Source organism: Rutilus rutilus (genome assembly GCF_951802725.1).
Source record: "Rutilus rutilus genome assembly, chromosome: 13".
Classification (NCBI taxonomy): domain Eukaryota; kingdom Metazoa; phylum Chordata; class Actinopteri; order Cypriniformes; family Leuciscidae; genus Rutilus; species Rutilus rutilus.
The window spans coordinates 3,211,363-3,232,399 of record NC_140218.1 but is presented as its reverse complement, the minus strand read 5'-3'; the positions used below and the strand labels follow the sequence as shown (position 1 = coordinate 3,232,399).

Sequence of the window (21,037 nt, the reverse complement as noted above, 5' to 3'; positions counted from 1 at the left end):
TAACCATTTTTTATGATATACAGTATGTGTGAGATTTATATTCAAATATATGCATTTGTAATGTATGCATATAAACATTTATATTTAATGTATGTAATGTATTCAATGTATTCCATTTGATCAGTTTCATATAATCTTTCTCCCTCACATAGAGACATAATCTCTTACAATAACAGTTACATTTACTGATATATTGAATTTATTGTTTAAAAAAAGAGATATTGCACAAATTATAAACACAATCAAGAAAAGCTAAGATTTCTGTTTTGATCTGAGAGAGTGAAGAGTGTGTGATTGTTCTCTACAGGTTGAGGGAGTGTGGTGTGACAGATGAAGGTTGTGCTGCTCTGGCTTCAGCTCTGAGATCAAACTCCTCACACCTGAGAGAACTGGATCTGTCTGATAATAAACTAGGAGACTCAGGAGTGAAGCTGTTCTCTGTTGGACTGGCGGATCCTCACTGTAAACTGGAGAAACTGGGGTAAGATCATACATTACTCTCACATGAAACTGTCACTAGGGGCGTTTCCATTACAGATTTTCCGCAAAACTTTTTTAATGAGCGTTTGGTGTAGGTCTACTAGATAATGTGTTAGACCAAAAAATAATAACTATATATCCAAACAATAAATCTTATATCTCTAAGGAAATTAAGGAGTGCATAGTACAGAAAAAAATGGCTTTTAGGAGAGGAGACCTTGCAGCTATGAAAGATGTACAGAAGGAACTGAATTATAAACTAAGGAAAGCTAGGAGAAAGGAGAGGGAGAAATTTGAGGCCCATTGTTTGACTATGAATACCAAAGAATTATGGGATTCTATGAAATATATGACAAACATGGCTCCAGCCAAAAGATCTATCAGTGTGATAGATGAGATGTGAGATCTATTAATGTGATTTGCAAAGGCAAATGAGCTGAACGACTTTTATTGTAGATTTGATGTAAGAGACTTCTCACAGGAGCAGGCAAATGCACTGGATGCCTTGCCTATATCGGATAATCCTAAAACAATTATTGACCAGAACATGGTGGAGAGACTGTTTTCACAGGTCTGTCCTAACAAGGCTTCTGGGCCGGACGGCATCTCTGGGCGGTTACTAAAATCTTGTAGTAGAGAGCTGGCCGAAGCCTGGTGCCCTATTTTTCAGAAATCTATAGACACGCATACAGTTCCCTCTATGTGGAAGAGCTCCACTATTATCCCTGTCCCAGAAAAGGCTAGCTGTAAGGAGAATAATGATTATCGTCCAGTAGCACTTACTTCAATAATAATGAAGTGTTTGGAGAAAATTATGATTAATTTTGTAAAAACAGACGTGAGTGGTCTATCAGACCAATTTCAGTTTGCTTATAGGAGCAATAGAAGTACAGATGATGCTGTTATAGCTATAACACATTTCATAAATAGGCATCTAGAGGATCCTAGCTCGTATGCACGTCTTTTATTTGTAGATTTTAGCTCAGCTTTTAATATGTTGGAACCACATCTTTTAATTGCAAGGCTGAATGATTTAAAGTCAATCCATCTATTATAAAATGGTATTATTCTTTTTTGACCAATCGCAGGCTATATTGTAGATATATGTCGCACTGTACAGCCCTGTACAGGACCCTTTTAATGAGCGTTTGGTGTTGGTCTACTAGGCATAGAGATATCTGAACATCTTTGCCAAGCGCAAACCAGTACAGAAGTAGCCTAATCAATAATTAAAGTGCAAGCTGAGAAACTGAAGTGGATATGGAGAAAAGCTTCTTTATATGCCATTGCCTACATTTTAAACGGATGTCTGCCAATAGGCCTAAAACATTACATATATGGTTATTGTGACAGAGACTGGGACTCCAGGTTAATAAGATTCTGACTGAGTAGCAAGATATGAATTCAATTGTGATTCTGTGAGAATTCACAGATCCAGTTTCTCTTTTTTAATCTTCCTCTTAACATTTAAAGGAATCTACATGTGTGTGTGTGTGTGTGTGTGTGTGTGTGTGTGTGTGTGTGTGTGTGTGTGTGTGTGTGTGTGTGTGTGTGTGTGTGTGCTCAAATATGGCTTCTGGAGAGCAAATGAAGGATAAAATATTAATGAATAAACAGACATTAATTAAGCAGTTCCCCATACTTTTAGAGTTACAACTAACAGCCACTAGATGGCAGCAGCGTATAAGAGATGAACTGACAGTAAATCTTTGAACATGGAGTGCTAATGATAATAAATGTAATATGTCAGGCTCACAATTTTTACAATTGAAGTGCTATAAAAGTTGTAGAAATGACAAATTCAATGTGCATTGTATTAAAAAATTCTTTATTGATATGCAAATAGACAATAGACATCCAGCAAAAGAAAAATGGCAAGTGATGTATGCCCTCAAATCTGTAGATGTGCATGGATTTGTCCTGAATCCCTTCAAGAACTCGGGAGCAACTAGAGTATACACACCTTCTGTATAGTGTAACGTGTCATAATGTAATTGTGTGTAGGACAGTGAGTGAGTGAGAAAACGTGTGTGTGTGTGTGGGATCATCTTTATCTTTAGCGTGCGCAGCTCAAACAGCAATGCGCATTTATAACTATAATTGGGACTGTCATATACATGCCATTATAATGAGAACACTATTGTAATAAAATGTTGTGTATTCTCTGGGTTTAGTTGCCGTGTTTCAGCGCGTTGTTGTAGAAATAGCGCGTCCAGAACAGCGATTACACGTTCTGACCAGCACAGTCAAGCTCACTTGTGCATTCACGTCACTTTGTGCAGATATATGATAAGTCGTAATATTAAGTTTATGAAATATAAATATCTGATTAATCTCACATAGGATGCGTTTCGTTGATTTAAACCTGCTAGAAAAGTTCTTCAGTTTCCCGGTGCTCGTTCTCTTCAGATCAAACAGCAATGCAAAACATTACAAGCTATGATTGGGACTGTCATATTATTATAATTGTATACACTATTGTAATAAAAAGTTGTCAATTCTTTGGTTTAGTGTCATTCTTCAGCAACCGTTGATTAACCTTCTAGCAAAGTGGTTCAGTTTATCGCTCGTTCTCTTCCGCTTCAGCGCGCGCAGCTCAAACAGCAGCGATGTCATCTGACACAGTAAGCCTGATATTAAAGAGCTTTACTATTACTGTACTAGTACAAGCACTAGCGGCGCCAGGATTTTGATTGTAGGTGGGCCTCCAGAAAACTGGATGGGCCAGTTAAAATAAGCCCCCCAATAAAATAAAAATAAAAAAAGGGTTCCCCTTCATCTCCGTTTCAGCGCTTTTCTGCGGCACTGAGGACCGCTACTCACTAGCCTACCTGAATTTAATGCGTAATTAGCATAGGTTTAAAAAAAAAAAAAAAAACAGAATTTTTTTGCTGCTTTTTTAAAAACAATTACAATTTAATTTAATTTAAATTATGTTTCGTTACGTTAGGATGAGATGCGCTCCTGTTCACAAGCAATGCAAGTGAGCACGCGGGCGCCTCCATGATTTTATTGTCTGCTATATTTTCTTCTTATTTATTAAATCCAATTGGAAATTGGTTGATAAAAAAATTATTAAAATTAAGATACAATTTATACAAAACGAAAAGTGGTCAAAATCATGTCTGACCCACATCTCTCGATATATTGCGCATCCTATCTTACTCGTGCCGTGCGTTCACTTTTCATAATCAACATAGATGAAAAAATAACATTATAATATTTTAACAAATATTAAACTAAATGAGCTTATTTAATGGCTACAACACATATAGTAGGCCTACAGACTCTCTATTTGTACAAATTGCTGCACATTCATTTTATTCTGAATTTTGCACGCATAAGTTGAAAGGCATTTGTTTGCATGCATAGTAAAACATATCTGCAACATTTATCAAGTTCACTGATAATTATGCGTTATTAATTATTATCTTAATGAATAATGTAACAAGGACGAAGCATGTAAACTGCGTTGTTTGTTTAGAATGGAATGGATCGCAAATAGATCCGAATGAAGAAACGTACAAAACCATAGTAGAAAATGGATGGGCCCGGACCTAAAATGGGTGGGCCCAGGCCCACCCGGGCCCAATGGTAGCGCCGCGGCTGAGTACAAGTGTTTACTTTTTTTAGCAAAAACATTGATGCGTTATTAATAACTAGCATTTTTTTGTTCTCGTATTATTTTCATCAACAATACGGTTTGATTAAAATAATGTCCTTGTCCGTGCGGAGGCGAGTCCAGTTTATTTCTCCATGGCACATGCATTTTGTTTCTTTATATGCAGCCCAATGTTATCCAATGAGTTGTTTGCATTATTTAGGTTTTTTATTTTCATTTTATTTAATTTTTGGTAACACTTTACAATAAGGTGTCATTTGTTAATGCATTAACTAACATGAACTAACAGAGAGCAATAGCCTTTTTTAATGTTAGTTAATAAAATATTAGTGTTCATGTTAGTTCACAGTGCATGTTAACAGATACAACTTTGGATCTTAAAAATGTATTATAAAATGTTGAGCTTAACATTAACTAAGATTAATAAATGCTGTAGAATATTGTTCATTAATTGTTGGTTCATGTTAACTAATGCTAACAAAATGAAACCTTAGCCCATTATAAAGTGTTACTATTTTTTAATAAAAAATTACTTCAACTTATTACAAGTAATCGATTTACTTTTTCTCAAGTGAGTTTGAACAAATCAAATTTCTATGGTCAGTTGAAACTAAAAATATTCTTTGAACCAAAGATGTTTTTTACATGATTAAATCACAAATTATCACAATCTTTTTGATTAACTCAAGCTGTAATAATAGTACTCTGGAACAAGCTGACAGGGAAAACACACATAAACACAACGGAGATCGGACAAAGACTGAAGGAAAGGGAGCATCTTATATAGCAGACAGAAACGAGATCATTAATCAGACACCGCTGGGACAAATGAACTCAATGATAGTAACCATAGAAACAAAGGAGTGGCGGGAAAAGAAAAGGAAAACAGGAACCAATCAAAACACAAACTGAAAGTCCAAACATGAACGGACACGTTATCTACAACTACACGTGACAGTACCCCCCCTCCCGAAGACGCTTAACGTGTAATTAAACGCAATGCGTTCGTAATCTGGGCTCGTCTGCTATTCTGTAGGCTACATATGCTTTATTAATAAGGTGTGCACAGAATTTGATCTTTTAACATGACTGTCTTAGTACATTAAGCCACGAGACGCTGCGTTTTTCACGTTATAAGCGGTAATGTCCTGTATTGGGGGATGCTGCTATTTCAGCTTTTCAAACGTAGAAGTATGATAAAGACATGATAAAGACATGATAGGCTATATACATTTTATGTGGATAAAGGCATATTTTGTACATGACTACACATGTATATATATATTTCACTTAAATATTACAGATTAAAACACGAAAGAAACCATGCTGAGTTTCAGCTCATTGTGGCGCGCTCCAAACATCTATAAAGGAAACAGAGACATTACGTTTGTTTCCGTTATTTTACAAAATCTGAATATCTTTAGTAAATGAATGAATTATGTCTCGCTTTTATCTGTATGAGCATAAATTACGGAGTAAGAGTTTACTCTCTTGGCAGGAATAAATCCAGTGGTCGCGCCGCCGCCTCTGAATAAAATACAGTCAAACATATAAAATGTTCCACCGCTCAATCTGAATAGTCTGCAATATATCTGTTATATGGGCCCTCATGCTGTCCAAAACGAGCAATGCTTTTTTTCTGTGAAAACATCCTCCCGGTCTCTTGCCATAGCACTCCGTCAGCCATTCCTTCATTAGGATTTCCATCATCCACCCTTTCTTGTTTACTTTCACAACGATTTCTTTCGGGAGGTTTTCTTTTGGCATAGTCATCCTCTTAAAAATCACCATTGCTGGAAGCTTTTGTCCGGACGCCGTACAGCTCAGAACACAAGTGAAATGCCTTCTCTCATGACCAGTTCAGCGTGACCGACGATTCACCTTTCTTGTTAACGGTCCTAGTGAGAGGCAGGTCAAACGTCAAAGGTACTTCATCCATATTTATGATGTCGTCTGGGCCGATGGAATTCACGGCTATCTTTCTTTGAGTGAATTCGCAAAAGTTTCTAACTTTTTCCTCATAGTCGGGAGGGAGTTGCTGACACAGAGTCGTCCCTGATGGACAGGCCTTTTCGTCTCATAAATCTGAGACACCACGATGGCCGACCTCTAAAATCTTCAATCTACTTTTCGGTGGCAATCGTTTTGGCTTTCAGTCGGATCTGTACGGTGGAAACACTGCGGCCGTCTGCTCTTTGTGTGTTCACCCAGTCTTCAAGAACGTTTTCAAGTTCGGGCCATCTGCTTTTATGACCCCTGAAGGCTTTTGTCGTCTTTCTGCATGGACTCAGTTCTTCACGCTGCCGTCTCCACCGTCTCACCATCGATTCATTGATGCCAAGCTTACGTGCAGCAGCTCTATTTCCTTCTTCTTCAGCCAGATCGATGGCCTTTAACTTAAAAGCTGCATCATGTCTTCCTTAGTTTTCCCCTAATTAGTACACAAAAACACAAACACACACACACACACAGACACACAAAAACACAAACAGACACACACACACACGTTCCTTAAAATGCTTACAAATACATTAAGCGCACACACACACGTTGGGTTTACATGTTTTATGGGGACTTTCCATAGAAATAATGATTTTTATACTCTATAAACTCTATAATCAATCCCCTAATCCTAACTGATGAATTTTCACAATGTGAACTAATGAGTATTTGTATATATTTCATATTGACAGGATTATGTTATTTTTTAAGTGTCATGTTTATCTCTGGATATAGGCTTAATGTGTGTCATTGTTCTCTACAGGTTGCAGAGTTGTGGTGTGACAGATGAAGGTTGTGCTGCTCTGGCTTCAGCTCTGAGATCAAACCCCTCACACCTGAGAGAACAGAATCTGTCATATAATAAACTAGGAGACTCAGGAGTGAAGCTGTTTTCTGCTGTACTGGCGAATCCTCACTGTAAACTGGAGAAACTGTGGTAAGATCATACGTTACTCTTACATGAAACTGTCACTAGGGGCATTTCCATTACAGATTTGCGCAGAACTTTCGCGATTTTTTTTTTCTTTTTCTTCTTCTAAATGTCGACAAAAAGCTGTTGCGAAATGATGGTGTTTCCATTAACTGATGTTATGCGACTAAAACTTCATTGTTTCCTCTCGCGATCAGTAAAATCATTCCAAAAATCATGTTAACGGACGTTGGTAGGATTATGTATATCCCAGCCACTGCACTGGCCATTATTATTAATGGAAGGAGATGTGTGTGTGTTTCCAAGCATTAATGGTGAGGAACGACCCTTATTATACTTGTGAGCGGCACATATGAGGAGTTTCTGGGTGTTTCTCCCTCAGTTCTGCTTCAAGGTCTTGATTGTGGCATTTATTTGAGGTTTAGAATCCATTATTCCTGTAATTCTTTTGCCTTTTATGAGTTTAATAAAGAGCTCTGTCTCGTCTTCTGTCCAAACACACTGCGTCGTCTACGTCAGGTGACTGTAAATGCGCAAAAACTGTTTCCAGTGCAGTTTTGCGAAATATTTCTTGTTTGAATGGCCTGAAAAACCTCCTCATGTGAGCGTAAAAACTGAAAAACTGAACTGTTTTTGTGAAATTGACGTGTTTCCATTGGGCGTATTTTCAATTCTCAATTTCAATTTGCACAATTTGAAGGGTAATGGAAACGCGGCTACTGTGAATTCATAAAGTATAATCAAAATGGAATAAAATGCAGGGAAATAACTACTATTTCATTAATTACAAGCAAAGCTATTAAAACAACATGATCAAATTCATCAAATTATTTTTACGTCTGTTCATATGATGTAAGAGAATTCATATTTGTAAAGCGTTTGCTCTATTTATCAAAACGACTCCATCTACACCTGGTCACATAAATGTGTTTTTGCAAAACGGATTTAAATCCGATCTTCAGTTCCCGCGCTATATGCAGATTTAATGGAGGGCACGTCACCGAAAGCAACAGATATGAGCTGCATTTTATTGATCATCAGCTAAAATTTCTAATCAAAGACCGCAATAAGAGCGAGCAGCAACAGCCCTGGAAGATCATTTCATTTCTTTACTTTTAGTGATGATGATTGTGTGTTAAGCGTCTGCGACTTACTTTCACTTTGATTTGCGATAGTTTGAACGTTGTCTTGATGAACAGATGCTCAGCTGCTCGTCTGCGGTGATGCGTGTTGCAGTAGCGGCGTCATATCTGGCTATAACATGACATATAGCCTATCACACGCTCTCACACGGTTATGTTTTTAGCATTTTTGGGAAGAATCAAATTTCCATATGTGGTTTCAACAACCAGATGCATTTACACTCGTCCAGTTTGGTCTGAAATGCGGCCCAGACCTCCTCCTGAAGTGGTTTGAGCGATCGGATTCAAATCCGTCTGGAATGCGTTTCGGAGGGCATTTACACCTGGTCTTTTCACAGAAAACGCATGAAGTGGCCAGGTGTAAACAGCCCCTAAATCATAGCTACAGTGGGACATTTATTCATCGCACAGACCAATCTTTGTGTAGATATATGTCGCACTGTACAGCCCTGTACAGGACCCTTTTAATGAGCGTTTGGTGTAGGTCTACTAGGCATAGAGATATCTGAACATCTTTGCCAAGCGCAAACCAGTACAGAAGTAGCCTAATCAATAATTAAAGTGCAAGCTGAGAAACTGAGGTGGATATGGAGAAAAGCTTCTTTATATGCCATTGCCTACATTTTAAACGGATGTCTGCCAATAGGCCTAAAACATTACATATATGGTTATTGTGACAGAGACTGGGACTCCAGGTTAATAAGATTCTGACTGAGTAGCAAGATATGAATTCAATTGTGATTCTGTGAGAATTCACAGATCCAGTTTCTCTTTTTTAATCTTCCTCTTAACATTTAAAGGAATCTACATGTGTGTGTGTGTGTGTGTGTGTGTGTGTGCTCAAGGCTTGATCTATATATGGCTTTCGTTGATTTAACAAAAGCATTCGACACAGTCAGCCGGCAGGGCCTATGGAAAATCATGGCCAAGTATGGGTGTCCAGACAAGTTCATTGGCATTGTGCGCAATCTCCATGATGGTATGATGGCCAGCGTCAGAGACCAGCAAGAACTCTCTGATCCGTTCCCAATCACAAACGGGGTGAAGCAAGGCTGCGTTTTAGCACCAACGCTCTTCAGCATGGTGTTTTCTGCCATGCTGCAAGACTCATTCCAGAATTACAACACTGGGATTAACTTCATTTACCGTTTTGACGGTGGGCTATTCAATCTGCGGAGGATGCAAGCCAAAACTAGAGTGGAGGAAGTCACTGTTCGAGAACTTTTGTTTGCTGATGACTGTGCTCTGGCTGCTGGCTCAAACAAAGATCTACAGGACAGTATGGACCACCTCTCCTCAGCTTGCAACAACTTCGGCCTAACAATCAGCACAAAGAAGACTGAAGTCCTATACCAACCTGCTCCTGGGAAACCCTACACTGAGCCAACCATCTTTGTGAATGGGAAAAAGCTTTCAGCCGTTGACAAGTTTATTTACCTTGGTAGTGCACTCTCTCGTGCTGTGCACATAGATGATGAAATTAACATCAGGATTGTCAAGGCCAGCGCAGCCTTAGGACGTCTACGTGACTCAGTATGGGAAAGGACTGGCATCAAACAGGAGACAAAACTGAAGGTCTACCGGGCGGTTGTCTTACCAACTCTTCTGTATGGGTGCGAAGCCTGGACAGTCTACCAGCGCCATGCCAAAAAATTGAATCATATCCACTTGAGCTGTCTGAGGAAACTGCTGAGGATCAAGTGGCAAGACAGAATCCCTGACACCTCAGGGAAGTCCTCAGCAGGGCAAATATCCCCAGCATTTACACCATGCTTGCGAAGGAACAGCTCAGATGGACTGGCCACGTGATCAGAATGCCCTACGTGAGACTTCCAAAACAAGTCTTCTTTGGCGAGCTGAAAAATGGCAAGCGAGCACAAGGTGGCCCCAAAAAGCGCTACAAGGACACCCTTAAAGCTTCCTTGAAGAGCTTTGGACTCGACCTGAAAAGCTGGGAACCCCTAGCACAGGACCGACCTGCCTGGAGAAGAAAAGTCCAGGACGGTGCAGTCCTCTGTGAGAGTAGGAGAAGCTCCTGTGCTATCTTGAAGAGGCAGCAACGCAAATCTACCAAGGAAGGACATGTGGCTGCACCTCAGAGCTCTACATCCTCCCTGACCTGTCCAGTGTGCCGCAGGGAATTCCGGGCTCGGATTGGCCTCTTCAGTCATCTGCGCACTCATCAAACCCCAACAAAATGACAAACGTGCCATGGTCATCATCAACTTTGATGGACGAACAAGAAGAAGAAAGAAGTGTGTGCTCAAATATGGCTTCTGGAGAGCAAATGAAGGATAAAATATTAATGAATAAACAGACATTAATTAAGCAGTTCCCCATACTTTTAGAGTTACAACTAACAGCCACTAGATGGCAGCAGCGTATAAGAGATGAACTGACAGCTAGTAAATCTTTGAACATGGAGTGCTGATGATAATAAATGTAATATGTCAGGCTCACAATTTTTACAATTGAAGTGCTATAAAAGTTGTAGAAATGACAAATTCAGTGTGCATTGTATTAAAAAAATCTTTATTGATATGCAAATAGTTTAGTTTAGTTTATTTGTTTATTTGAGCAGTAAACATTCTGCTCTAAAGGAGTGGGCCGAAGCAAAAGAGCTTATAAGCGCCCACCCCCAAAATTAATACAATACAATTTCGCATTTCACAATAATACACAGGAACATAGTGCAAAAAGAAACAAAACAACAACAAGGAAACAACAGCAAAAAGAAATGACCATTTACAAGTTGGCCTTTACATTTACACCTATGCTGTGAGGTGCATTAAAAGACGAGGTTTTATGAGCCCGTTGGGAGGGTCCCTCTCGACAGATCCATAGATCGCCTACAGTAATTCTCTTTTTTTGTTATTCTGAGCAATTGAATCATAACCGTTCAGAGCAACAACACTCTTCCTTAATTAATATAATGTAAATTGATCCTAATGCTCCCCCTAGTGGCAACTCATTTCTTCTCTATACTTTTCAAAAATCTTTTTTGTATCTATATTTGAACAGGTTGATGTTTAGACATCGTTTCATCTCCATCTCCAAATTATTCCACAATTGAAGTTAAATTCATCTCGTAATTCATAACAACCAGTACGTTCTTGGAACCTTTTTTGTATTTGGCTCGGTAACAATTTGTGCCTCGCTTCGTATAACATCTGTACTGTTTGAAACTCAGCAATGTCACAAAACTTCATGATCTTTGATTTTAAAAATAATGAGTTTGTGTGGTCCAAAAATAGACAATAGACATCCAGCAAAAGAAAAATGGCAAGTGATGTATGCCCTCAAATCTGTAGATGTAACACTTTACAATAAGGTGTCATTTGTTAATGCAAATGACCCGCCATAGGAAATGAATGGGAAATTGGCAAAAATATGAAAATACAGAGGTTTTTTTTGTGCGTACAATCTACAAATCAGCCACGATAACACAAAATAGGTGTCATTTTATAGCTTAGAATCTCAGTTTTTTAATGCATCTAATCACTTTGATCAACTCCTAAAGAATGCTGAGTTATCACTCTAAAACAGAGTGTACCCCCGCAGGCGCCACCTAGCTGCGAAAAATATAATCATAATATTTTTCAAAAATATTACATTGATCAACTTAAAATAGGTGTCATTTGAAAGCTTATAGTCTGAAATTTACAATGAATGTAGCCAATTTGATAAACTCCTATGTAGTGCTGAGTTATTTGCTGATAAATAGAAAAAAAAGTTTTCATAATTTATAATATGAATGAATATTTAACCACTTTTTTGTACTACATACAGCAATATGTCAAATACATCATACAGCTCAGATAGTCCTGTGTCATATGTCATTTGAAAGGTCTCCAAGAGTAGAATACAACAAGCATAATTGTTTCAGGCTTTTTACTAAACTTGAGCAGGGTTTGTGTAAAAGCGCCCCTCAAGAGACCCATATGTGGATACTGAATTTTAGACACATTTCCGCTCATAACTTCATGAAACATACTGCATACAGATATAGCTCATATGTAGAGGGACTTCCCCAAAAAAGATTTTTCCTCCAACCGTATTTCCTTCCCGAATTATTGCATGTCAAACAAGAGAGATATGCAAAATCATAATAAAAATTATATATATTTCCTGTCTTTTATCAGCAGTTTCTCGGCAGGAGAATGTCCAAATGTAATGTAATTTATATTTTCAATAAATTTGAAAAGTGTTCTTTCAAACGATACCTACCTTTAGACTCTCCTAGTTATAGTTTTGGAGTTATGAGTCTTTAGTTTTGTGTATGTCACTCAGACAAAACTCTAAAAATGCCTTAGTTTTTTGTTCATAATTGCTGTTGCCAATTTTGAATAAGAGTTACTGTTCATTGAATTGTACAAAAAATAATTTTAATGAAAATGTTTATTATAGAAGGTTAATAAAAAATGTTATGACTGAAAGAATTGCATTTTTATTAAGTTAGAATTAAAACAATGGGAATTAAAATGCTTTCCATTTGTTCTCTTTCTAATGCAATGTTCAGGTTTGACTGTATTATAAAGTAAAACTGGCACTTCAAATTACCATTTAAACCAACCAACCAAACAAAAAACTTGACACAAATAGTCTTTGAGAATCTCTTATTATATATTAAAATCCACAACCTGAAAAAAATAGGCAAATATGTGCAAAAACAACTAGAATTCACAAGCCTTTCTACAGAGAGCTGTAAATCCATCTAGTGGTTAAAATATGATATTGCACGATAATTATGCTCACTACATCCACCAGATGGCACCAATCTGACTCCAAAAATTGTTTTCTATAGGCCTAGTCTCTACTTTAACCTGAAATACAGAATTAATTTTAAAAATTTAAAAAAGTTATATTATATTCAATGGGAAAAAATGGATCATAATTATTGCATAAATATTCATTATTATCATAAAATTATCTCAAAACACCACAGAAAAAAAGAAAAAATATTATTGAACAAAAATACATTTCATTGATTTTACTAAAAATAAAAAAAAATCTGAATCCCCCTCCGGGTCATTTTAGACCCGAAGACCCCAAGTGTGACGAAATGAGGAACCAGAGGGCTAGGCTACTGTATTGTATATGTCTGATTTATGTTGAAGTGTTTGGGACATGGCTTTTAATGCTGAGTCTTTTGTTTATGTACACAGGCTATAAAGTATATCAAAATATGAATTTAGATTTATCGGCCAATATATCGGTTATCAGCTTTCAAATGAAAAGAATTATCGGTATCGGCCAAAATGTTCATATCGGTGCATCCCTAATTTTCAGTGACGTCTCCGTCCATACTACTATGTGCTAACGTTACCGCCATCAAGACAATGATTTGGTGTGAATGAATGCCACCGAATCTGTCGGGTCGTCTTGTGGAAAGTCCCGATATTCCTGTTAAAAATGTAAGGAGTAAAAGTAAAAAGTCGGCACAAAAATAAATAGTAAAGTAAAAATATCTGAAAAATCTGCTTGAGTAACGAAGTATTTGTGCTTCCCATCTCTGACACTTTGACATGGTGATCTACATTTAACAGCCTTTACTTTAAACACACTCAATCTCAGCACAGTCAGGATTAACACAGTCCATTCATTTTAATTTTAGGGGGAAACTGGAAACTGTAGAGATTTTTCTCCAGGTTTAAAGTCTACATCATGTCAATGTGACAGATTATGACCTGGAGAAACACTATAGTACATCGATGACACGTCAGTGTGTGTATTATTAATGAGACTGCGTGTTCTTATCCTATGAGAAGACATTTCTCTTCTTCATGACAGCACACGGTGTTTTTCTATGACAGACGCTTCAAACTGTAAAATCAGGCAGTAGTTTAGAGAGGCGTTCATGGGTCGCAAGTGTGTGTGTCCATCAGTGATGCGCGGGTCAATGTAGCCTATAAACAACCCGCACCCGACCGACGTTTTCAACTAACCCGCCCGCAACTAGGACCGCAAAAAAAGAAAGAAAATATTGTACCCGACCCGCTTCCTGACCCGCATTTTTTTTAAAGTAGTAAATGCTCATCGTAGCGTCATAGAGTGCCGAAGTTATGACGTCACTTTGTAGGCCAACCCGGAAGTTAGCGGCGCATGGGTTCCCTCGATCGAAAAGCTATGCATTTTCCCCATAGACTTTTGGAAAATCGCAAAAAATAAGATCTGTGTTCAACAAAGAGTTGTGACCCTTACACGTTTTGTCTATCAAGATAATCTTTACAAGTTAATCCAAAATGTATACATTTTGAAGCCTAAATAAAGCCGTCAGATATAAAATGCTAACGGTAGGCTATAAACGGACTACAGCACACCATGGTCGCGGATCAACGTCATCATCAAGCTTCAGCTTTAACTAATGCTGTTTACAAATACAATCATATTATTATAAGTGGGTAAAAGCCAAGTCCACAAATATCAGGGTGCAGGACCCACCCTTTCTATAATTATATCCAAACAAGTTACATTAAAAGTCAATAAACCAGGTATTATTTTGAATATTTTAATTAAACACATTTCTTGACGTAACTTTAGCCTTTAATAAAACTGCAGCGGATCTAATCTATTAAACAGTGGCAAAGTAAACAAGCTTTTAGATATTTTAAGAGAAAGACAAAAGGTTTTAAAGAAAAAAAGAAAAAAAATTTAACTGTTGATTTGGTTATGAAAAACGTTTATTCTTGCTAGCCTTTATAACTCCATCTGACCGTCAAAGTAACATTAGCGTGTTAAGCAATATGCACCATTAAAGTTTCGTCGTGGCCACATTAAGGCAGTAACGTTAAATACGGTGTTCACATGGAAATCATCGTTGTGTGAGCTTACCTTACGGCACGAACCCAGAGTCTCTGCTGCTGGGTAACATCGGACGGAAAACGGTAAAACGAGCATCTTTCATTCGATGACTTGTGGTTGCATCTCGGGACAAAACAAAACACAATTGTCAAACTACAGTCTCTCCACAGAAATAAAGAACTGGTAATCGGTTACCTTAATATCACATAATTCTGTGTACAACAATATTTGGAAAAACTACAATTTGAAAAGAATAAATATATAACGTTATGTATATTAACTGAAAGGTAAACTTCTAAGAACGTGAGGCTAAAACGAACTTTATTATGAACAATGCACAGGACAATATGTACAGAGAACACTACAAATACTGTGCAACCTGCACAACAAAAAATGACATGTACAGACCAGAGGATAATAACATATGAATTAATATATAGAAGGGGGAAATTTAAAATTACACAGTTCCTTCAGGAGATGAAATGTTCTTGTAGCCTTCATATTTTTGAAACGCGGGCTAGTGAGAGATTTCCTGTTGGTCATGATGACGTCTAAGTCTCCGCCAAAGGATGTAGTCCCTTTTAGCAACTTGTTAGCAACCACCATTTTAAGACACAATAAAGTAAAAAAAAAATCACAAGCAGGTTATAACTGGTGTGTTTTATGTCATAGATCAAAACGTGAAAATATTTAGAGGCTTTGTTAACCACAGACCTTATTTCAGCCGATTTAGCAATAACCCATTCAAAAAACCCATAGACTTTTGGGGCGAGGGAACCGGAATTGCTAAAATGCTAACTCACTTCCGCGTTTTAGCCTACAAGCTCATTTTGTCCAGGCGCAGCGAGTCAACATGACCCAAACTACGGGTGTTTTTTTCTTCTCCGTAAATAAATCTAGTAGCAGAGCTACAGCAAGCGTTTTCCGATGGTGGAAATCCATTAGCTCTTAAAACTTCTTTGTCGTTGTGGAGAGCGCAGTGCGTGGTTGCATAGCAACGACAATCGGACCGAATTAAGATAAGCTAATGTGCATTGTAAATGTCAGTAATTTATCTTTTTTGACTCATTCTTTTTATAAAAATGATTTAAAGGCTTAAATATGCGAGGTTTATCTTTTTATAAAAACTCTTTTCTTATTCTTTCTTTAAAAAAAAATCTTTTTATAAAAATTTGACCCGACCGTCCGCGACCCGAATATCATTAAAAATATTTTTGGATGACTCGTAACCGCGGGTGACCGCAGGCATCACTGGTGTCCATGGAGCAAGAGTTGAGTGTGTTGCAGGCTTCCCCCGTGATGCTGTCAGGCCGAGACTCACTGCGGGCGCTTGGTTGGCCAGAAACTACCGACACAATCAAACTGTGTGTGTGTGTGTGTGTGTGTAACAAGCGTCTTTCTGAGGAGAGCTACGAGAATTTCTGTCTTCTCTGTCCATCTTTATTGTCAGTGTCCTGAAGGGATGTAGATGTGTGATCTACGCAACCGGTTTTTATGACATTTGTGTGAGAAAATGATTATCATATACAGTATATATGCATTTATAGTGAATGTATGGAAAATACAGGTTGTGTTGAATGATCTGATAGGACTTTCACTGTCCGCTGTAAAATCCTCCAGTTTCCCCCTGATATGTAGTGAGAGCCGGCATGGGCCGCTGACAGATGACACACACACACACACACACACACTATAATGAATACCCGTTCTTTATAGCGTTCTTCCTATAAGATTATTTTTCAAAGTAAATACCAAAATCATCCAGGAAATTATGGAGTTCTGCTGGACCCTTTGAATCGTCCCAATCCTCCCCTGCTAACACACACACACACACACGTTAGGTTTACATGTTTTATGGGGACTTTACATAGAAATAATGATTTTTATACTCTACAAACTCTATAATCAATCCCCTAATCCTAACTGATGAATTTTCACAATGTGAACTAATGAGTATTTGTATATATTTCATATTGACAGGATTATGTTATTTTTTTAAGTGTCGTGTTTATCTCTGGATATAGGCTTAATGTGTGTCATTGTTCTCTACAGGTTGTGGAGCTGTGGTGTGACAGATGAAGGTTGTGCTGCTCTGGCTTCAGCTCTGAGATCAAACCCCTCACACCTGAGATATCTGGATCTGTATGGGAATAAACTAGGAGACTCAGGAGTGAAGCTGTTAGAGGATCTGAGGGATGATCCACATTATAAACTGGAGACACTGGGGTAAGAACAGTTTTTAACGATTTTCATCATCTTTTTATTTAAAGTTCAAATGGCTGATTTACTCACTAGAAATATAAGTAAATTGTACCAGGTTCAGCAACACTGTGTGTGTGTGTGTGTGTGTGTGTGTGTGTGTGTGCCGTGCACAGACATTTTAAGGGGCAGTGGCCTAAACCAAAAAAGGGGCACTATTTTGTTTTTTTTGGGGCGGTTGGCACACTACAAAGTGTGCCAACAACAAAAAATGTAGTTATTTGTATTAGATCTGATCGAGAGTACAATAATTTGATTAGACAAGCAGCTAATTCTAAGAACGTGGATATGTTGTACACAGGGCTGGACTGGAAAAAAAAAAAAAAAAATTCGGCCCTGGCATTTTGGCCCAGACTGGCCCACTATATGATCATAAACACCACCCATATTTGCACGCCCTTAAATATATGCATACCAACTCCAATTCCTTAAAACCACTAATGCCATGTAATGAGTGAGTATATGAACGAGTGAGAGTTAACAGATGAAATAAGTAAAAATTTGACATTTATTAATACAGTGATGAAGCCTAAATAAAGCTATAATCTGCATTGGCATAGCAATACCAGTGTTTCTCACAGGATTTTTGGTAAAACTGTGGTGGGTGGACCTCGGTCCTTAGGGGGGTTCGGGGGCATGCCTCCCCGTAAGAAAATGTTGTGCATTTTAATGTTAAATTCATCAATCTGGTGCACTTTGAGAGTTCAAGATTAAAAGCTCCAACCCATATTCAGTGTGCAAATTAAAAAATTAGAAAAATTCAAACCTCTTTTAGTTACAGTGTCTATTTACATTACACCTACTACATAATAATAGTTATAATATTAATCCAATGACAGTAATAGCCATATTTTGTAAAACAAATAATTAGTTTTGTACCAATTTCTATACTTGAAAGAGATAAGCACATGATCTTTTATTTTGACGGAAACTGCATCAAGCTTTTATTTTGGCGGAAAACATGGTTTACAAACGCCTCTCATTACATTTCTAGTGATTTGCGGTAATCGTCAACTATGCAGATGTGGAAATTAACTGGGTTATGGGTTCCTACACTCATGACATAGCCTAAGTGTTTTGAAAGTAGTTCTGCTTACCGCAGGCTCTACACTTTCTCATCTCTCTCCACGAGGGCTTGGAGCCAGAGGGGCGTAAGTGGCTTTTGACAAACTTTACAGGAGAGACAAAACAAAATTTTGACCACACTTCAATCACCTGTATTATTAACCTTAAACCACAAACATTGTAACCACAGGCATGCTTACATGAATGAGTATTTAAGTAATAAACTTATGGCATATTAACACAATGAACATGTTCTAAAACATTTAAAAATAAAAAAAAATGGCAAAAATGTCAGATACGAATTTTTGGCACCAAACATTTCCAAGTCTTCTATGGACATATAGAATGTATGTATCTGCTGAACAATGCAGAAAATAATTGGTCAAAAGGGGAATTGATTAAATAATTAACACTTGAATAACACTTGAACAAGTAATTAATTTTCATTTAACTCATTAATTAATTCATTCATTTATTTTTCATTTCACTTTTCCATTCTGGGCATCTGCTGAACAGTACAGACTGTAATAAAAGTCACTGAACTTGCTAAACACACTTCTGATTGGCAATTCATGAGTTGTTCAATTTATTTCATTACATTCATTAATTTTTTTTTTCAAATACTCTATACAACTGACAGTTCTCTCGTGTTCTTTTTACTCATTTCACTTTTCTTTTTTGTTCAACCATTTCAATTACTCTGTGAGTCTATTCATTGACCACATCCAAAGAATCATGTCACGTCTTATTTGCTTTTCTGTTCACTAGTTTTAGTTCTACTCACTGTCCACTGTCAGAGCATTGTAGAACTCTGCGTATGTGTGAGGAATACCCTCACCTACATGTATTTTTCAGAGCCAGAAGGGCGTAAGTTGTCGAGGGTTTTGAGCAAAGCCCATTTGCGGGTGACATTTCACTCACTTCACCTATACCTCAAACTCGACGTCAGAGAAGAAAGGGCCACAATAAGAGGCCTATAACTAAGGGTATTCCCAGCGAACTAGCTGGTTTGTTAAAACACATGACTATCTAAAAATATGATTTTGAATAAAGAGTTTTTGTCCATAGCTGGTTTCCTGAAGTCACATGAGGGAACAGTGACAAGGGTCTTTGTCCACCAATACAAAGGAACTGTTGTATCTTCGGAGAGCGAGCTGATGACTGGACAGTAGTCACAGGACCCATGGAGTCATGTGCCTTATAATGAATATGACGAAGATTTCTCAATTCGGACTATAAAAGAGACTGAGACGAAATCAAAAATTGCTCTTCCTTGCATTCAACAATCCAGAACCCCTGCACTCTGGACAGCAAGAAGCCGTTAAACCTAGCTAGCATTTCTCTGTTAGTTCAGTACTCTATGGTAATCTGTAACAAGTGTTCTTTTCAATTTTGATTCTTTTTAATAAATATTGTTAAACATTTATTCTAAATCATCTTGTCTGGACCTTGGATTCTTGAGTACTTGCCTCCTTCTTTCCTCTGGATCAAGGAGATCCTAACTGAAAGATACGACAGGAGGGTAAGCATTATTTCTGATATATGAATAATCAGTGTATGCTTTTGAGTGATTGATTGCCTAGCCAAAGAGGCAGCCTACAATAGGGTTATTGTTGTAGAGCGAACACGGTTGAAGAGTACCTAAAAAGGTAGATTTATACTACGAAGGGTAAATTTATTATACTAATATTCCATATTATCTTTATAATAAAATACGAATTTGTAGAGACTATTCACCTAACTCTTAATAGCATGACTAAAGGTTAGGCTCTTTAGTTACCGCGTAATTGTTTTTATATCCAGGTAGGACGTAAAATAATTTGGAACGGTATTAATCATGATATGATCGAGATATGGTCATAAACTATTACATGGGGGCTCGTCGGTCTTCCCAGAAGAAATTTCGCAAATAAAATAGAGGACGCTCTATTAAAAAGAAAAAGCGAAACCGCGCGGCAGAACCAGTGAGTATCTGTAAAACATAGAGAAAATTCCTTAATAAAGGGAGACAGTTTTCCTAGTCTGCATTTCCAACGAAAAATAAAATTAAAAAAAACAAAGACCCAAATGACTAAAAAATGGCTCAACTACCAAATGATTTAAATGTATGTCCAGCTCCTCAACAAGCATCCGTATACCAAATCACTATAACTAAACGTGATAATTTCCAAAGGCAAAAAGCTGCTAAAGAAAAAAATGAAGAATGGTATATAGGAGACTATGAGATAAATAATGGACAGGAATTCATCTGCACTTCAGCAGCAGATGTGAGGGCTATAATTGAAAGAATTAATGACACTAGGTTGAAAGGAGACAAAATTAAAGTTTATTTTGATCTTGGTTTGGAAGTAACATATAAGCCAACCACAGACCCTAGTATAGAGGTATACTATGGTAAGACAAGAGTGATGTATGATGGTACAGTGATGCCTCAGAGAAAGCGCAGAGATTCTCATGATACAGAAATTTATTTTTCTGATGTAGAAAAACCTGGCCCTAGCGCCCAAAAAAGATTGGACTTTCAGGAACCTAGTCCTGGCCTTCAATACATACCGTTGGCAAATGAATTAGTTCATACTTTAAATAGTATGAATAAAACTGTCCACATTAAAAATAGAGGTGGGGATACAACCACCGAGGGTGAAGAAACTGAGTGGGATGGTGAAGAAAGTGTAGTGTATCAGTGGGATGAACCGATTCCACAAAGAAGTAGAGTTAATCTAAAAAATTCTAGAC

At 37.5% G+C, this 21,037-nt stretch overlaps 1 protein-coding gene across 4 annotated transcripts in view; it reads left to right on the top strand.

The window, feature by feature from the left end:
• The window catches only part of LOC311302540 (NACHT, LRR and PYD domains-containing protein 3-like), a 56,992-nt gene that overhangs the window by 19,353 nt on the left and 16,602 nt on the right, over positions 1 to 21,037 (top strand). For 2 of the 4 annotated variants that reach the window (XM_084428516.1, XM_084428517.1), the window contains 2 exons: positions 6,867 to 7,040; positions 17,030 to 17,203. In XM_084428516.1, the coding sequence (XP_084284642.1) occupies positions 6,867 to 7,040; positions 17,030 to 17,203 (348 nt within the window). Of the gene's footprint in view, positions 1 to 307; positions 482 to 6,866; positions 7,041 to 17,029; positions 17,204 to 19,369; positions 19,735 to 21,037 lie in introns of those variants that run through there. The other 2 variants (XM_084428515.1, XM_084428514.1) reach the window with 2 other exon arrangements.